The 16,016-nt window shown below is 40.4% G+C and overlaps 1 protein-coding gene across 10 annotated transcripts in view; it reads left to right on the top strand.

The window, feature by feature from the left end:
• The window catches only part of DLC1 (DLC1 Rho GTPase activating protein), a 245,481-nt gene that overhangs the window by 196,886 nt on the left and 32,579 nt on the right, over positions 1-16,016 (top strand). Inside the window, exon 1 of one of the 10 annotated variants that reach the window (XM_041402665.1) lies at positions 10,547-10,651. The exons of 8 other annotated variants lie outside the window; for them this stretch is intronic. In XM_041402665.1, the coding sequence (XP_041258599.1) occupies positions 10,639-10,651 (13 nt within the window). In that variant the 5' untranslated portion in view covers positions 10,547-10,638. Of the gene's footprint in view, positions 1-10,546; positions 10,652-10,778; positions 10,914-16,016 lie in introns of those variants that run through there. One more of the 10 variants, XM_041402668.1, reaches the window with a different exon arrangement.

Here is a 16,016-nt window from a genome sequence, read left to right on the forward strand (position 1 = left end):
AGGCACAGAAAATTTTGTTCCCTGTCCACCAGAGAAATGCGACTGAGCACACCAATGTAAATACACCTACCCTGTTTTTATTTCCTTATTAAAAAAATAAATCCATGTGTTGAAATTGAGGATATCATATCCTGAATAAGCTTCTTGATATAAAGATGGCTAAGAAAAAGATCATTCAAATAGGTGAACTCTATTTCAGAGTTACAAAGATCAGATAAGCAGTGCTTGATGCACTCCGTTGAGACAAACCACTCATTCAGTGCCAAGTATTATTAAAAATTCATTTTCTTAGCTGACACATGGACTTTTCATGCAGAGAGACCATTATGAAAAGCCTTGCTGTTCTGATAAGCTGTACTTCGATTTCTGGCATTATCAGTCAGATCAGAAATAGTGGGTACAAGTGGCCAGAGGACAAAGCATCAGCTTTTCATTCTTGAGGAGATATGCTTAATGGAATGAGTTTAAGAGTTTCAGATGAAGTGTGGCTGAGAACATAGAAATAGTTTGTTAAAGATCCTGGAAATCCATCACCAAAAAACTAAGCACATGATCGTGCAAGCATTTATGCACTCCCATTTCAATATACCCTTCAAACCAAATAGAATTGCATCCATGAATTTGTATGAATGATGTTTAAATTCCTTTCCATTCTGCAATAAACAAAGTCCTTTCTAACCAAGGAAGGAGATCTCGTAAGCAGACAAATACTGTTGCATGTGAAACAGAGCAACCCATCACAACTGGCTGGGCTTTTCATAATGCTCTGCAATATATTATGGAGAAGCTATAAAGTGTTAGGTAGCTCTCATACTGGTTTAGGCTGTACTCAGTGTACTCTGATGATGTTTGTCCTAACATAACTACTTACTATATAAAGCAATTCTAGTACAAATTCATCAGGATACTTAAAGGCCATTCTCCTTCCTCCTTCATTTAGTACATTTGTTCATATCCAAGGGTTCTGAGCACTGGATATCAACTGGCTCCATGGAAGCAGGAAATCAATTGCTAGATTTGTGTTACTACTATTGCAGATATGGTTTACTTGGTCACAATTCACTCAGTCTGGCAGTGATCTCAGTGAGCTCTTCTCTGGAAGTCTCTCAGTCTTCCAATATTTACATTTTGAATTCTACATTCTCACTTCCTTCTAGGGAATCTAGAAACTCACCTCTCAATTCCTCCTTTTGGTCTGCATGCTTTTCCCTCATTGGGGATCACTATCCAACAGCCCTGGATCTAATATTTTGCCTGCTCATTACCCAGGTTGGCCTAAAGAAGAGAAGACAAGGAAAATATCTAAGGAAGGCACTTCTGCCCCTTGCAACTGCTGTTAGTAGAAGCTATCTACAAAAGGGAAACAAAGACAATGGAAATGGAAAGGAAATGGAAAAAAGGAAATGGAAAGGAATTTCTGAAAGGAATTTCCAAAAGGAAATGAAAAAAAAAGAGGTGGAGAAGCTCTTAGGCAGTAGATGAACTAAATATCTAGCCTGTGTTCTACAGACATGAAGATGAGAAATTCTAAGGCAATGCAGGAAGTTATTTTGCCCTTTCTAAACAGATGGAGCACCAAAGAATCCTAGGTTACCTAAAAGATTACCTTGGTGGGCAGTAACTCATCACCTCAGAAGCAAATCTAAGGATGAACAGCCCCTTTTCCATTCTGTATGCTATCCAGGAAGTTTCCCTCATGAAAAATCTCATCATGAAGTCAGCTGACTTTGTGAAGTACAACAGAAATAGCAAAGGAGATAAGCTACTGAGCATTTCAGATATCTGTCTAACATAAAGGTGAACACCAGTTTTAGGATTTGGTTCATTTTTTCCGTATTTGCAATCACATAATCTTCTTGTCTTTGATATAAAACCACATTCAAAACAGTAAATGATTTTGGGATATCAGGCTCATATAAGTCTCATAATTTTTTGACAAGTGGGATTCTTGCACTCTAGGCCAGTTGACATGTGGCTTTTATTTCCAAATATTTTCCAAAGACATTGTTCATTGATCAGCTCAGAAATTCTGTATTCTAACCTGTTACCATCTAAATTTTCAGGATATTTTTGAATTATTTTTCTTAGTGGTAACACTGGTTTACATTAAGGAGCTAAGAGGCAACCTTAGTTTCTTAGATCTTAGATTATTAAGTTTGTAAGGTCAACATGACATGAACGACAGATGGCAAAAATATACTGATAAATCAGATGGAAAGTTCTGCCTATACACCTTTTGAGTGTATATTTAGTCAGGAAGTTTATACTTCCTGACTAAAAATCAAAGGCCAGGAGCAGTGTTAATCTTGAGATCTGTGGTTAGAAAAATAAAGATTCCTCAGCAAAGAAAATTGAGAATATTTCTGTACTCCAGTGCTGCTCGTGAGAAATACAATTCTACTGAGTGATGTAAAGGCTCTTGTTTCAAAGGAGGGAAAGTTCTGGTTTGAACATGAAAGGTTCAGGATGTCCTATCACTGTTAATCACTTGCACCATTGATCCTAGCACAGTTATGTCCCTGGCTTCCTTGAACTCTCTGAAGCTGTGATCAAACAAAAAGCAGGTTAGCTCAATGAATTTTTTCCCTCATATTACTTTTCTCAAAATGGATCCTTATCATTTTCAAGTACTAGACCAGAAATCATCCAAACCCTTGTTACTGCATCCTATAAATAATGTTGTTCATAGTTTTAACTTCATTTTCCATGAAGAAATAATCAGGTTCTATATCTACTTCAGGCTTATTATCTTCTACCACCCGTCACATGTATTAATGAATTTTCAGTAAAATCAACGAAATCCAAAGACCCAGAAAATCCAATGGCAAAAAACATTTTTTAAAACATCAGAGTATTTGTTCCATGTATATAACTTTTCAGATGCCCACAGAGGGCATCATATTACTGGCGCAGCTGGCCACTTGGTGGTCATGGAAAACGAAAGGGGTTCTTCAGAACACATTTGCTGCTATACTAAAGGTGTCATACACAAATGTGAAACATTTGTTTTAGAATGAAGTAAGATAAACTTTGCCTGTTATCAATTTCTTGTGTCTAACAGTAATTCAGTAATTCCGGTAGATGCATAGCTCTTGCAAATTACTGAGCAACACACGGGCTTTAAAAAAGACGAGCTACAACAGGAAAGAATCTTTTTCATAGCATGTCTGCTTTAAAATAATAGAAAGCAAATATAGGGATTACTTTGTTTCTCTAGTGACAGAACAGTTGCAAAATTTAATATAACAGCATGGCAACCTCAGTTTATCAGGTGTACTGGGCAAAGAGATTTAGGTCGAAGTGATTCTCGAATCACTGCTATCTGTATTTACATTTTGAAGTACATTTGAATTAAAAAAGAAAAGAAAGACATTTCAGAATATGACAGAACCCTGATTTTTTTTTTTTTTTTACTTTAACAAAAATAATGCTTTTTCATCTATTCCTAGTCATAAGAAATAGGAGTTTGGGGTTTTTTAATTTAGAAAGTAGGTATTAAAAAATTGCTCTGGGCTAAGATTAGATATAAGAGATTTACCTCTCTCAAGAATTAACTAATTTACCATATGTCTTTGTAAATTGATATGAAGACAAAGTAAAACCTCAAAAACAAGGAGAGTAAAAAAGGTAGCTCTTCATAATGTGACAGTGTTGAAATATGAAGGCATACTAACCACTTTCCATGTTTCTTTTTCTTGTGGTCATGTAACAGAATATGAGACTTTGTTTTTAAAACACGAAAGCTCCTATTAACGTGTCAGTCACCTCTATGCATTGTATCATGTTCACAAATAACATCATGCAATACTTTCACTCTCAAACCTACCAGCACAAAAAGAGAAATGTCGCAAGAAGGAGGAGGAAGCATTTTTCAGCTAAACTGACCATCCATTTAGAATTCATAACCCTAAATTTTAAGGTGATGAATGAGCACCCCAACAATTCTGTTACTCCTCCTAATCTTCGTCAGGTCTTGAATCTGTTGACGAAGCCCAAACAGCCACTTCTTTCTGCCTGATCCCCTCCCCTTGCTATTGCTGGCTCTCATTCAAGTCAGGATCACATTTATCTGAGCAATATACACCTAATAAATCTTCTCCAACTCAGTTTGTTCTTGCTGGCGAGACAGCTAGCTTCCCCCTCCACTTCTCTTGTCTTTCCTCAGACATCATTATGGGTGTTGACACTCTAGCAAGTTACTTAAGGTGCTCTTAAATAACTGTCTGCATGTACACATCTCCCAGTAAAAGGTAAGGTAATTGCTGCTATAAGCCAGGTTTCAGTTACAAGAAGCAAGAGCATGGGCATGGACAACAAAAGAAGCAGCCAAACTAGCAATCTGCAAGAGAACATTTATTAGACATAAATAAAAAAAAAATCATAAAGTACTTATAGTATTTCTCAAACACTTTGCAAAAAAGGCATGTACTATTTCTCCCTAAGGAAAAATGAAATCTGAGAAGAGGAATAGATAGACCAATGCTGCCTGATAAGCTAAAACAAGACTGCAGATAGGTATTTTGGGTCTCAGTCTACTGTGCTGTCAAGAACAGGACCAAGGATTATGAATCTATTATGACTTACACCAGACCTCACTTTGGCTACTGGGCTTACTAACATGTGTTTTCCTTCTTCCCTGTCTCTGTAGCTTCACATGATGTTAACAATAGCTACTCTCCATGCTGTAGTACCAAGCTTAGCACCTCCCCTGATGAATGCTGATGTGAAATCAGCCATCAAAATGTATGTGTTCCAGTTGCCATAGTTATCATGCTTTACAGAGTCAGGGGTTTAAAATTATTTCCTGAGTCCTGGAGACTTCCCCAAGGCTAAAACAGCAACAGCCTCTCACATAAGGGGTCAACTGGTCCAGGTGGGTGCATGTGCTTATTTCCTCCAGAGGAAATAAGTTTAATGAATATAGAGCTCATTTAGGTAAAAAGCCTTGGATCTCACAAGGTGGAAGATGGAAGTAAGAAAAAATTTGTTTTTGAAAAGAAATTTTTCATTGTTCATAATTTTTTTACTCAATATAATTAAAAATACCCCCAATAAACAAAAAAAAAAAAAACACCAAAAAAAAAACCAAAAAAAAAAAAAAAACACCCCAAAACCTTTATTTCCTTTCCCTTTACTCCTTTTAACTCTAGTTGGGTGCTGCATGGCTGACACAGTCTCAGGGTCTTATGCTGAAAATGTAGCATCTCATGTCTAAAATGACAACACAGCTGCTTCATAAACCAATTTGTGATCACTGTTTTGACATGTTCAAGGCATGAGTCTTTCAGTTTTCATGTACTTTAATGGGCAACTTACATCTTACATCTTGTTTAACAAAAGGTTACTGTTGTCTCTCTGTAAAAGCTGACCTTTTTTCTTCTTCTGACTGGAGGTCATGTGTGAACAGAGAATGAGGTTTACAGAAATGCATCTTAACATTAGAATGCCTTGGAAACGGGTGGTTTTAAAGGTGGAAGGTAAAATCTACTTGCTTTAAAAATGAAGAGTGAAGAGCAGGTTGATTCAGTAATGTTATAGCTGCTGTCACAAGAACACAGAGTGAAAACAAGAGCATTGTTCTGAAAAAAATATTAATTTGCCAAGCAACAAAAAGATGAGCTTTATTTCCTGCCACCATTTTACACCATCATCAAGTTGCTCATCTTTTGATCATTTTGTAGTACAGATTTTGAGTAAACGCATCCTTTGTGCCATCTTCCTCTCACACTTGATTGCACACTGTGATTTGTAAGCACAGAGGAAGAGAACTGGGGTGAGACTCGGGAACCAATGTCGCCTTTTAAATGACCCACAAAGAAAGGAGAGGGCTCAGAGAGGACTTCTGGTGCCACACTGCTGCCACACAGCCACCAAGGCAATTACCACCACTACACCTAGGGATGGTGCCTTGCCCAAGACAGACCTTCCTTACAGTTTTCTCAAATGCAGTGTAACAGTCTGTCCCCCTTAACTTGCATATCCATTAGGTGTCACTTACACAACCATTTTTACCACGTACATGCAGAGGTTTTTATCCTGATAATTTCAGGTTGAGATTCCTTTTTGTGAAGCAGTGATCAATCATGGATGCTGTTTTTATCAGTAATAGTACAGTTATTCTGAATGTTTTCTAAATATAAGGAAGAAGGACTTCTATGTGTCACAAGCCATACACTTACTCAGGATCATCTCTGAGCTCTCATCACAGGCTGCAAATTCTAACTGTGCTTCTCTAAACTCTTCTTCTAGATAAGGTTCAGTTTACCTACTTTCCCTAATTTCTTGAACATTAAATTCAGTTGGTTATTTTTGCAAAGGTGAATCACCTTTTTAAGGTAAAAATATAGCTTTTAATTGAAGGGAAGGCTGACCCATTAACAGCAGAAAATTGTGCAGTCTTTAAAAATAAACTTTCACCTATGACAGCATCTTAACCACCATATGGGAAAGATACCCTACATCTCCACCAATTTCTATAAACCAATGGTATTCCATGTAAGCTAAAGAGCTTATACCCTCTGAATACTGATTTTCTCTCCTATTTTATTTTTCCATATTTATATTTTATCATATTGTATCTTTGTAAATTTAATTATACTTTTGTTTCTTATTCTCTTGTGCCTTTAGAGAATAGAGTCTTTCTTAAATACACTGTGAATTTGGTTATTTCATTTCCAGCTTGAACTGTCGAACACATAGTGTTTGATGGCATTCAAAAGTAGGCAAAAGCACAGAGCTCTTACCTCTTGTTTTAAAGTAGCTGCTTATATGGACCATAAAGAATAAGGCAAGGTTCATTTTCTTTATTGTTTTTTGTTGATTAAAAAAAGGGGGGAAAACACCCAACTGAATTTTGCCTGGGATCAGCTACAGGAGTCTAATATACAAAACAAGCTGGTAACGTGTTCATAGTGTTCATCTTTATAGGAAGATTTCTAGAGCAGAGATAAATTACATGCTATAGAGCAGCACCTCTCTTTGTACAACATAATGAATTTACTACATATTTTGTGAAAAAAGTATTTTTGGTACATGCCTTCTTTCATTTTGTGATTCTCAAGTAGTGAAACCATGTCTTTCCTTCGCTGGAAGCAAGGCACTGTTAGTGTCACTTATCTCTGCAAAGTGATAGTGCAAACACTCTTTGTCAAGAGGCCTGAAAAATTACAGACTTCTTAAAGTAATTACTTTCAGTAGAGTCAAGTGCTAGAAAATTCAGACTTAATTATTTCACCGACAGTGGTTGGAACATGCAAGTGCTTTGGACTGTGGAAATGCTACATAGAGATATACCCCAACTGAGAAGGAATCCAAGCCCAGAACCAGAGGCTTGGAAACTCAGTTTGAAACTGCTCCATAATCTATCATGCTGTTGCTAAGAGGATATTAATACTAGCATTTAGAATTGCAGTCATGTGTCTGACAATCCTGTGTTTGTACCAGCAGGTCAGTTGACCAATTGTGAATTGGAACTTCTCTGTGTACTGCACTATTTAGAAGAAAAAGGATGACAGGGGTACAGTTAACCATTAAGGCATTTGGGCCTGGGAGGGAAAGCAGAGGACAATCAAGTCCTTATTATTAGATGCCTTCCTGCAAATCACTCCCTTATGCAGTTACAACAGAAGGAGAATTCACCTTTTAAACTGAGTAATTGTGCCTGTCGGGCAACCCTTTACAATTACTTTACCATCCAGCAAGAGCTCATTGATTGCATTAAGGATAACAGTACTCCACAGAAACAATCCTCTTAGGCAGGCTACTTCCAAAATCCTGTGTCTGTCAGGCAGCTGCCTGCTCTTTGAATGGCCAAAGAGATAAAGAAATAAAAATATTAAAGGCCAAAGCTCTCCTGATTTCACAATACTCTTTAAAGCCGGATGAGTGATTAGGGTGTTTGTAGCCTGTTAAACACCCATGCCTCAGGTGGAATGCTCCTCCGAGCACGTTTTACAGCAAATGTGAGAGTGGTGCCTTGCTTCAGCTCCAAAAATACGCCTGCTTAAGCAGCCTTATAGAATTCCAAGTTAAAATGCAAGCCCCAGTGACTGTGTGTCTTCAGCAGTTGATAACAAACTACAATCAAAGCCTTTCTCTTTTAGATTACCAGCAAGGATCTAATCCAGGTCAGTGATAATCCTCCAGCATCTATTTAGCAATGATCCCAACAGACAGCCTGCTCCATCACAGAAGTCACTGTTTCTGACATGGCTGCAGAGACTGAATGAGGATGGAGATTCCTCCTTTACTGTGGAAGCTAATTAGATTTGCAAGTAGAACAGGAGTGCTGAACTAAAGCACAAGCATAGAGTTTCATTGTCAGCATCATCATGAAATAGCATTCATTTGCTATTTAACAGAGTGGTGGAAGGGAGAATGATAACCCTTGATTTAATTACTGAGAGTTTCCCATCTTCTGTGTCTGGGACACATTCATCAAGTATTCACTGATCCTGTCACTCACCCCTCTCAGAATCCTCAAATGAAACCCTGACTTCAAATTCTTGATTTGCAACTATCACACAACCCTCTCAATTTGGATTTTACTTCACTATTGTACAGGTCTCCTCTCATTTTTATATTTTTTTGAGTTCCCTTTCACAATGCCAAGTTGCTCCAACCTTTCCCATTTTTTCTATGAAGTCCATTCTGTCCTCCTTCAAAAGCTTCCTGTGGGTCCTATACAAAAGCTTCCTATACAAAATGAAGGCTTGGTCCAGGAAGCAGCCTAAGCAGTCTGTGTTTACAGGAACAAACCCTGATTTTTACAGAGGGTATTAACTTGACACTTGGTGGTCTCCTGGTTCCAGCATTATTATTGTGATAGAAATGCCTTTGGGCCATCATGTTTCCCTACATGCTTGGTAATTTTTTTTCTTGGTAATTTTTTTTTTTTTAATTTTCCCCCACCCCCACCCCCCTTCCTTTTGAGGATATTTATTGGAGAAATTTCTTCATTGTTTTTTCTTTTTCCTGGAATTCAGACTGAGAATCACACACAATATGCAACCAGTATATTTCATCTCGTCAGGACTACTCTGACACTTACCAGTCTACCAACTGCATAAAATGAAAGACAATACATACAGAAAGCCAATTAGATTGGGATTACTTCAGCTGTTCAACAGCTGGGGCACAGCATATATCTGTGCTCCCCACGCTAGAGTTAGGAATTAACATTTTACGTGCCTGACCTATCTAATAAACATATATCCTGACCTTACAAGAAACATTCAAAAATGAAGGTAAATGTGGCTATGCCAAAAACTTCATGAGCCAGGTTAGATATGAAGAGGTAATTGATTAAGCAGGTAACATATGTAAAGTTAAGCTCGAAGATATAGTGCATTTCCATCCTCTTCTGGGCTATTAAAGTAAATTAATGATCTAGAGCTGTGTAGGGGTTTCCAGAAACAACACTATAATGGCCAATTGGCCACAGTTTGCAGCCTCTGGAAGGGGGAAATGTTTATTCTCCAGGAAATTGCCAGCTCAAGCATCTCTCTATGTATACTTTATATCTGTATTCATAGTGCAGAAATTACAACTGAACATTAGAATAACACCAGTGAGTACAAAATGTGATGTTGGTTTGGAAAAAAAAAATGAATCAATCATAATCTTTGACAGGGTCCAGATATTTTCAAATTTTCATAATACTTTTTTCCATGCTCATAGTTTGGCAGCTGCTCAAAAGTACCTGGTTTGTGTGTTTTACAGTCCTGAATGTGTCAACCAAGCAACAAGCATTCAAAAAATTTTTGCAAAATACAAAGGGGGAATGAGTGGAGAAGGCAGCAACTGCCAGACACAGAGCTATGAAGCCAGGCTTACTTCACTATCTCCAAGACTTGCCTATCACTGTTCTGCGGTCCCCACAGGAAAAATGCTTGTTTTCCATCGAGGTTCAGACTGAAACTTTGATGGTGCTCAAGAATTCTAAAATATCACAGCACTCTTCAGCACGCTGTATGGAGAGGGAGGGACTGGCATGCCCTGGTCACCCTGCATGGCTCGCTTCTGGCTGAAGGCTCAGCATCCCCCATGCCTTGGGCTGCTCAGGCCATTCCAAACCTCTCCAGTCTGTAACACCAATGAGCCATGATGCCTATTCAGTCAATTCTCTTTTCTGTGTTTTCCTGGAAAAAAATATTGAGAGCTTTGCTGATTGCTTTTTATAAACCTGGCCACCGCAAGAGCTGACAGCCATTAAAAACCAAAGGAACAAAAGGCACAGAAGCCTTTATGTCGTCTTTGAGCGCATTACCTCTGGTTTGTGTCATTCCCTTGGACTCCCAGACGTGCAGTGGAGGGACAGGGGAGAGGGGTGTGCATGTGCGTGTGCATGTGCGTGTGCAGGGGTGCGTGTGCGGTGTGTCCCCGTGTGTCACCGCGTTCTCCCGCGTTCCGGGGCAGTGGCCAGGCACTGCTGCCGCGTGCCCGCGCTCGGGGGTCTCTCCGGGGGCGCGGAGCGGGCCCGGGGGCGGGCCGGGGGCGGGGGCGGCGGNAGGCGCTGCGCTGCTCCGCGCCCGGTGTCACTCGCGAGCCGCCGCCGCCGCGCAGGCAGGCGGGCAGGCAGGGACGCAGCCAGCCGGCCCCGCAGGCAGTCCCGCGGAGCCACCGCGGCCGGCGGAGACCATGATCCTCACACGTAAGCTCGGGGGTCCCCTCCCGGCTCGTTTTGGGGGTGGCGGCTCTGAGCCGGGGGGCGCAGCTCCGCGCATCGCGGCCGGCGGTGCCGGAAAGTGCCGCGGGGCAGCGCGTGGGGCAGAGGGGGCCGGGATCCCGCTCGTGTTATCCCGCAGCAACCTGGGGGGCAGCGCTGGCGGGGGAGCGGCTGCCCCGTCCCGCGGCTCTTGGCCCCGCCGTCCGTCCGTGTGCGCGAAGCGTCGTCGGGGCGGCGGCAGCCCCAGGTGAGACGGGAGCGCTGCGGGAGCCCGGGATTGCTTCTGTGTCTGGGAAGCGCCCGCGGGGGCTGTGCTCGGAAGCGCTAATGAAAGGGTTAACAGCGCAGGAGCTGAGGCGCGGGGGTACCGCGGGCGCGGAGCGCCGTTCGGGATGCGGCCGCTCCCTGGAGATCACCGTGGCGCATCTTTCTTTTTCCGTGGTTTGGTTTTGGTTGGGTTTTTTGTGTGTGTGTGGTTTTTTGGTGGTTTTTTTGTTTGTTTTGTTTTTTTGGGGTTTTTTTTGTTTGTTTGGTTGTTTTTTTTTTTTTTTTTTGGTGTTGGGTTTTTGGTTTTTTTTTTTTTTTTTTGGTTTTTTGGTTTTTTTTTTCCGTTTCCTTTCCCCCCCCATAATTTTCGTCTCTCTCTGTTTTGGGTGGCTTTTTTTTTTTTTTTTTTTTTTTTTTTTCGGGAGTCCTTGCGAGACGGGAACCGTCGAATTCCTTTTGAAGTTTTCCGTAATTAGCCCGATGGCCTCCAGGAGCCCGGTGGCTCCCCCCTTGCGGCGGTGGCCAGCCCTGATGTCACCCCCGGCGGCTTTGATCCCGGTGGAGGAGCAGCACCTCCTGCCAGACGGGCTCACCCCTACCCCCCTCTTCCTTTTTCCCTTCCCGAGGAAAACAGAAAGCCGATGCCGTTTTCCAGTCGGTCAGTTTTACGTTCCGTGTCACCCTCCCTTTCTTTGCAAACCACAGCAATGACTTAGTTCCACCGAAACTGTGAAGTTGTTGAGCAGTATGTTGAAATTAACCTAATGAGCTCTGTTACCAGTCAAGGCACTTATTATTGGTACAGCAGGTTTCTTTCGGGTTTTTCGTCCCCTCATATTCTCTTTGGGAAAATTTGAAGAAATAACTACATTTAAACAATGTATTTGGCTAAGTCAGAAGATTCTGCCTGATGTGTCATAGTACTTAACACACCTGATTTGAAAGACTGAGGAATGCAATTTTATCTTAGCCATCAATTATTTTATTTTTTTTACAGGAGTAAGTGTGATCTGTTTGAATTGCCCTGCCCTGATCAAGAAATTCCTGACAGCAGTTCAGTAACTATTCACTGAGTCAGGTTGTGTTTTAAGGCTATTTGTCGTGAACTTAAGGAAGATAATAGGCAGATTTCTTATGAGCCTCTGAGTATGAATCTGTCAGCAGCTCCATGCCAGACTGATTCAGCATCTGTCTGGCAAGCAGGCCATTGCTGGCTGACAGCACATGGAGTTGGTATTAGGTGTGTCTGTTGATTCCACAGCTGTAGCCTGCTATCATGCATCTATCAGGCATTATTGCTGCTGTCTTCTAGGCATCCTGCTCTGCATCTCCAGTAGAAGCAACAAAAACAAAAAGGCTGAGATGGCTAGGAAGTCAGATGGAGGTCCCTCAGATTAATGGGTTTGGGTTACTACTTCAGTTTGCTGATGGGATCACAATTAGGACTGAGATTCTTTGATTATGGAATACACTATATGTAAGAGAAGATGTAGATATTGTTTTGACAAGATTCTTTTCACCTACGAGTTCATAGCAATCAGAGCATTTGGAGCAATGAGGCCTCTAGGACTTTTTGATCCCATCTTCTTTTAAAATGCTTGAGTTGTTAATTGATACTTTTTTGATCAAAAGGAAGTGCTGTTACATTGTTTTAAACACCATAAGGCTTGCACTTCCTACATGTCATAAAATGTTATTTCTAAGTGGTGGTTAACAGCAACATATCTGGTGGTTTTATTTGGCTTTATTTCTCAGTAGTGTAGATTCAGTCTTGAGTTTGGGTCTTCCCAGCCACTTCTGCAGCTGCCCTTGCTGGGCCAGAGAGGAAGACTGATGCTGCTCATGGAAACTTACAAATGCCCAGTCTATTTTGCCTCTGGTGGGGTGTAGAAAAAAGGTACTGTAGTTGTTCTCATTCACTGATGTTGAATGTTTATAAAAGATTCCTAGAAAAAGGAGATGAGATGGCTTGGTTTTACTTTTCTGGTTCTTCTGATTCATTACATTGTAGGCAGTGGTTTGTTTGAGGCATGTGAATTTATGAGTTCTGCAAATATTTAGAGATGCAGTTTGCACTATAAAGTTGGTTTTTTTACTAGGCAAAATACCACAGTATGTTATGCTTGGGCTTCTTGAGAGATTCCGACTTCTCTTCCAATTCTCCTCTGATGGGAGTTTTGCTACTGGCTTGAGCATAAACACAATGCACCCTTGGCTGGTTAAAAGGAGACAGAGGAAGAGAACTCATGTGCTTAACAGGATGGTCCTGTACAGTAAACAAGGACTTTTCATGCTTAACTATCCTTCCTAGCGACAGGAAGAAGGAAATGAGGCTATGCAAAAGGACCCTGACACATTTCAGACAATGCCAGACCCACCCTAGCATTCATACAGTATAGCCACAAGACTTGGGGAAATAAAAATAACTTCAGATGTTTCCCCTTCCTTCCTGTGCATGTTATAGAAACACAGCAATCAAATGATACACAGTTCACAGAAAATTTGCTGGTTTGATCTCCACTAAATAAGGAGATGATGCCCTGTATAATTTATATTCTTTGCGTATCATATTGTTCTGCTTAGTAAGTTTGAATCTTGGTGTTTCAAGGTAAATTAATTACAAAATTCTATATTCTTTACAGTAGTGTAGTAAGTAATTGTGGTAATTTCAGCAATTTCAGGCATATTTCTCGCTTGTATCTAAGCAATGAGTAATTCTGCATGGTGCAGGGTGTCAGGATTGTCTTGCATGTTTTTTGATTTCCAAAGTTTTTTGCAAAGTTTTTTTTTTCTTTTTTTATTTTCTCATCTACTTTCTCCTGTTCAAAGGAAAAAACAAATTCTGCCTTCAATGATGAGCAGTTCGCATGAAAGGGGCACAGGACTTGGCTGTGACTGGAACTTTCTGGTTCTTTCTACTGGACGCTTACTTGGCCATTCTTGCTGACAGTGCTACCCTATCCCACTCAGCACATCTTTGAAATCAGTAGAGTTGCTGGTACAGTGTACCATTGGCAAAACTGGCAGAACCAAAAGAGAGTTGAGAATGACTTAGCCAGGTAGCTGTAATTCACTGAGTTTCATATCTGAAAGTTACAGGTAATAAATACTATGGACCATTCTGAAGTACTTTAGTCTGACAAGCATTTTTATTTCTTAGGATGAATATTCTTTCAAATATTGTCACGTATTTGTTTCCCTTGGGAAGGACTGTGGTAGGTGAGACAGGATCAGAAAAAATTATCTGGTCTCTCCTTATAAAGACACAGTAGGATGGCTCACTTGTTTCTTGTGGGACATTTTTTTAAAGTCTAAAGCATTCAGAGTTCTGTAGATCTGGGTTTATATATATATATATTATAGTTGTCTAAATCTTTCTATTCAAATGCAGTAGTCTGTACTAAGAATGATTCCTGAGGAGATGCATGAAAGACATTTGCTGAAGCCAGTGGTGGACACAGTTTGACCTCCCAGACCTGTTCTTATAGTTTACTAAAGTTTCAGGATTATCAACAACACATGCCTCTCTGCCCTCCTCCCCCATCGCATTTTTGCATTTTGGGGATGTTCTCTGTGTCACTGTGGACCCATAGAATTGGATGTTCTGCTGGCCACCCTTCCCTCTGTTCTCCATGAGTTGTAAAAACAGATTTCCTGTGCACATAAGATACAAGAAACTTCCCAGTGTAAAGCTTCATGATCTGTTTTAACTTTCCTTCTTCTTGCATCCATACAAAATGTGACCATTAGATCTTGTACTGAGAGAAGCATTTTCAAGTATGCAGTATCACAGACAATACTGTAACTGTCTAATATGTAAAACCAGGACATTCATAGTAATATTTGCTTTGTCAAAATCCATGTTTACATCTTTAATTCTGCATCAGGGAAGAAGGATTTGTCTGTGATGCAATTAGCTTTATGCTGGGCTGTTCACTGCCGCTGGTATTTTGTATCTAGTGTTGTATCATCCCCACAGGATGATACAGTATAGTTTGGGACTGGATCATCAATGAGGTTGGCCGTAAATGGGTATGATGTAAGGGTAGTCATTCTTCCCTGCAGTTCTTCCTACATGCATGGATAGTTTTGATGTTAAGGCTTAACAAGCTCAAAGAAGTAACTGTCTAGAAAATCTATTTTCTTTGGTAGGAACCATTAAGCCAGTTCAGATCAGTTCTCACAGCATTGCTATTTCCTAAATCTGAACAGGTAGCCCACATTTTGTGCCTTTTTTAGATGAAGTACCAGTCATGCTGGGCCTGCTCACCTTTTCCTCCCTCTGGAGCTGAATGAGCCATTGAGCTGAGCTTTGCACACCACAGGCTTGCAGACAGGCGGCAATTGATGCATTAGTGCTGGGCTTGGGGCTAGCAACAGTTAATGTTTGCCCTTCAGTATGCTCTCAAAGGTCATGCTGACCAAGTATTTTCTGAGAGAAGGTTAAAGTCATCTTCTATTTCCCACTCTTTGGAGAAGGATTTGGTTCTCACTCTGGAATCTGTCAGCATGACCTCCATCAGAGGATTTGACTAACTGCTTTCTCTGCCCCAAATAATCCTCCTCCAAGACCACCCTGTGTTAAGCAGGCCAGATAAATAACCCACGTGCCCAATTATTTCTTGAGGGTTTTTTAAGTCACTTGACATCTTGTTCCTCTTCATCTGTGAATCTTCTTAAAACAAGATGGGAGAAGACCATCTTTAACCTGTAAAAAGAGTTGTTATATGACAGGAAAACTACCACATCAAGATATAGCTATCTGATTAATCAAAGTTAGTTTATATCTTCAGATAACATTGGTTTTTAAATTTCTTTCTGAATTCTCCTGTATATGCTCAAAATGCAAAAAAACCAAACCTCCAAAACATCAACAAAACAAAACCCTATTTAGGAATAAATTGTTAACTTGCAGTGTAAACCAGGAGTTGTGATGATTCTTTTGTGTCCTAGAACAGGCTTTCCCAAACAAGTTAGGAAGCAATGCAGCTAACCTTGGGCAGCTAGAAACATATTTAATGGTGTGAAAATAAGCAGTGATTGCAATCTGTTGCAGAGTGTATAGGGAAAGGGCTTGACAGAC

This window comes from Onychostruthus taczanowskii, unplaced genomic scaffold (genome assembly GCF_017590055.1).
Source record: "Onychostruthus taczanowskii isolate IOZ18803 unplaced genomic scaffold, ASM1759005v1 scaffold2, whole genome shotgun sequence".
Lineage (NCBI taxonomy): Eukaryota > Metazoa > Chordata > Aves > Passeriformes > Passeridae > Onychostruthus > Onychostruthus taczanowskii.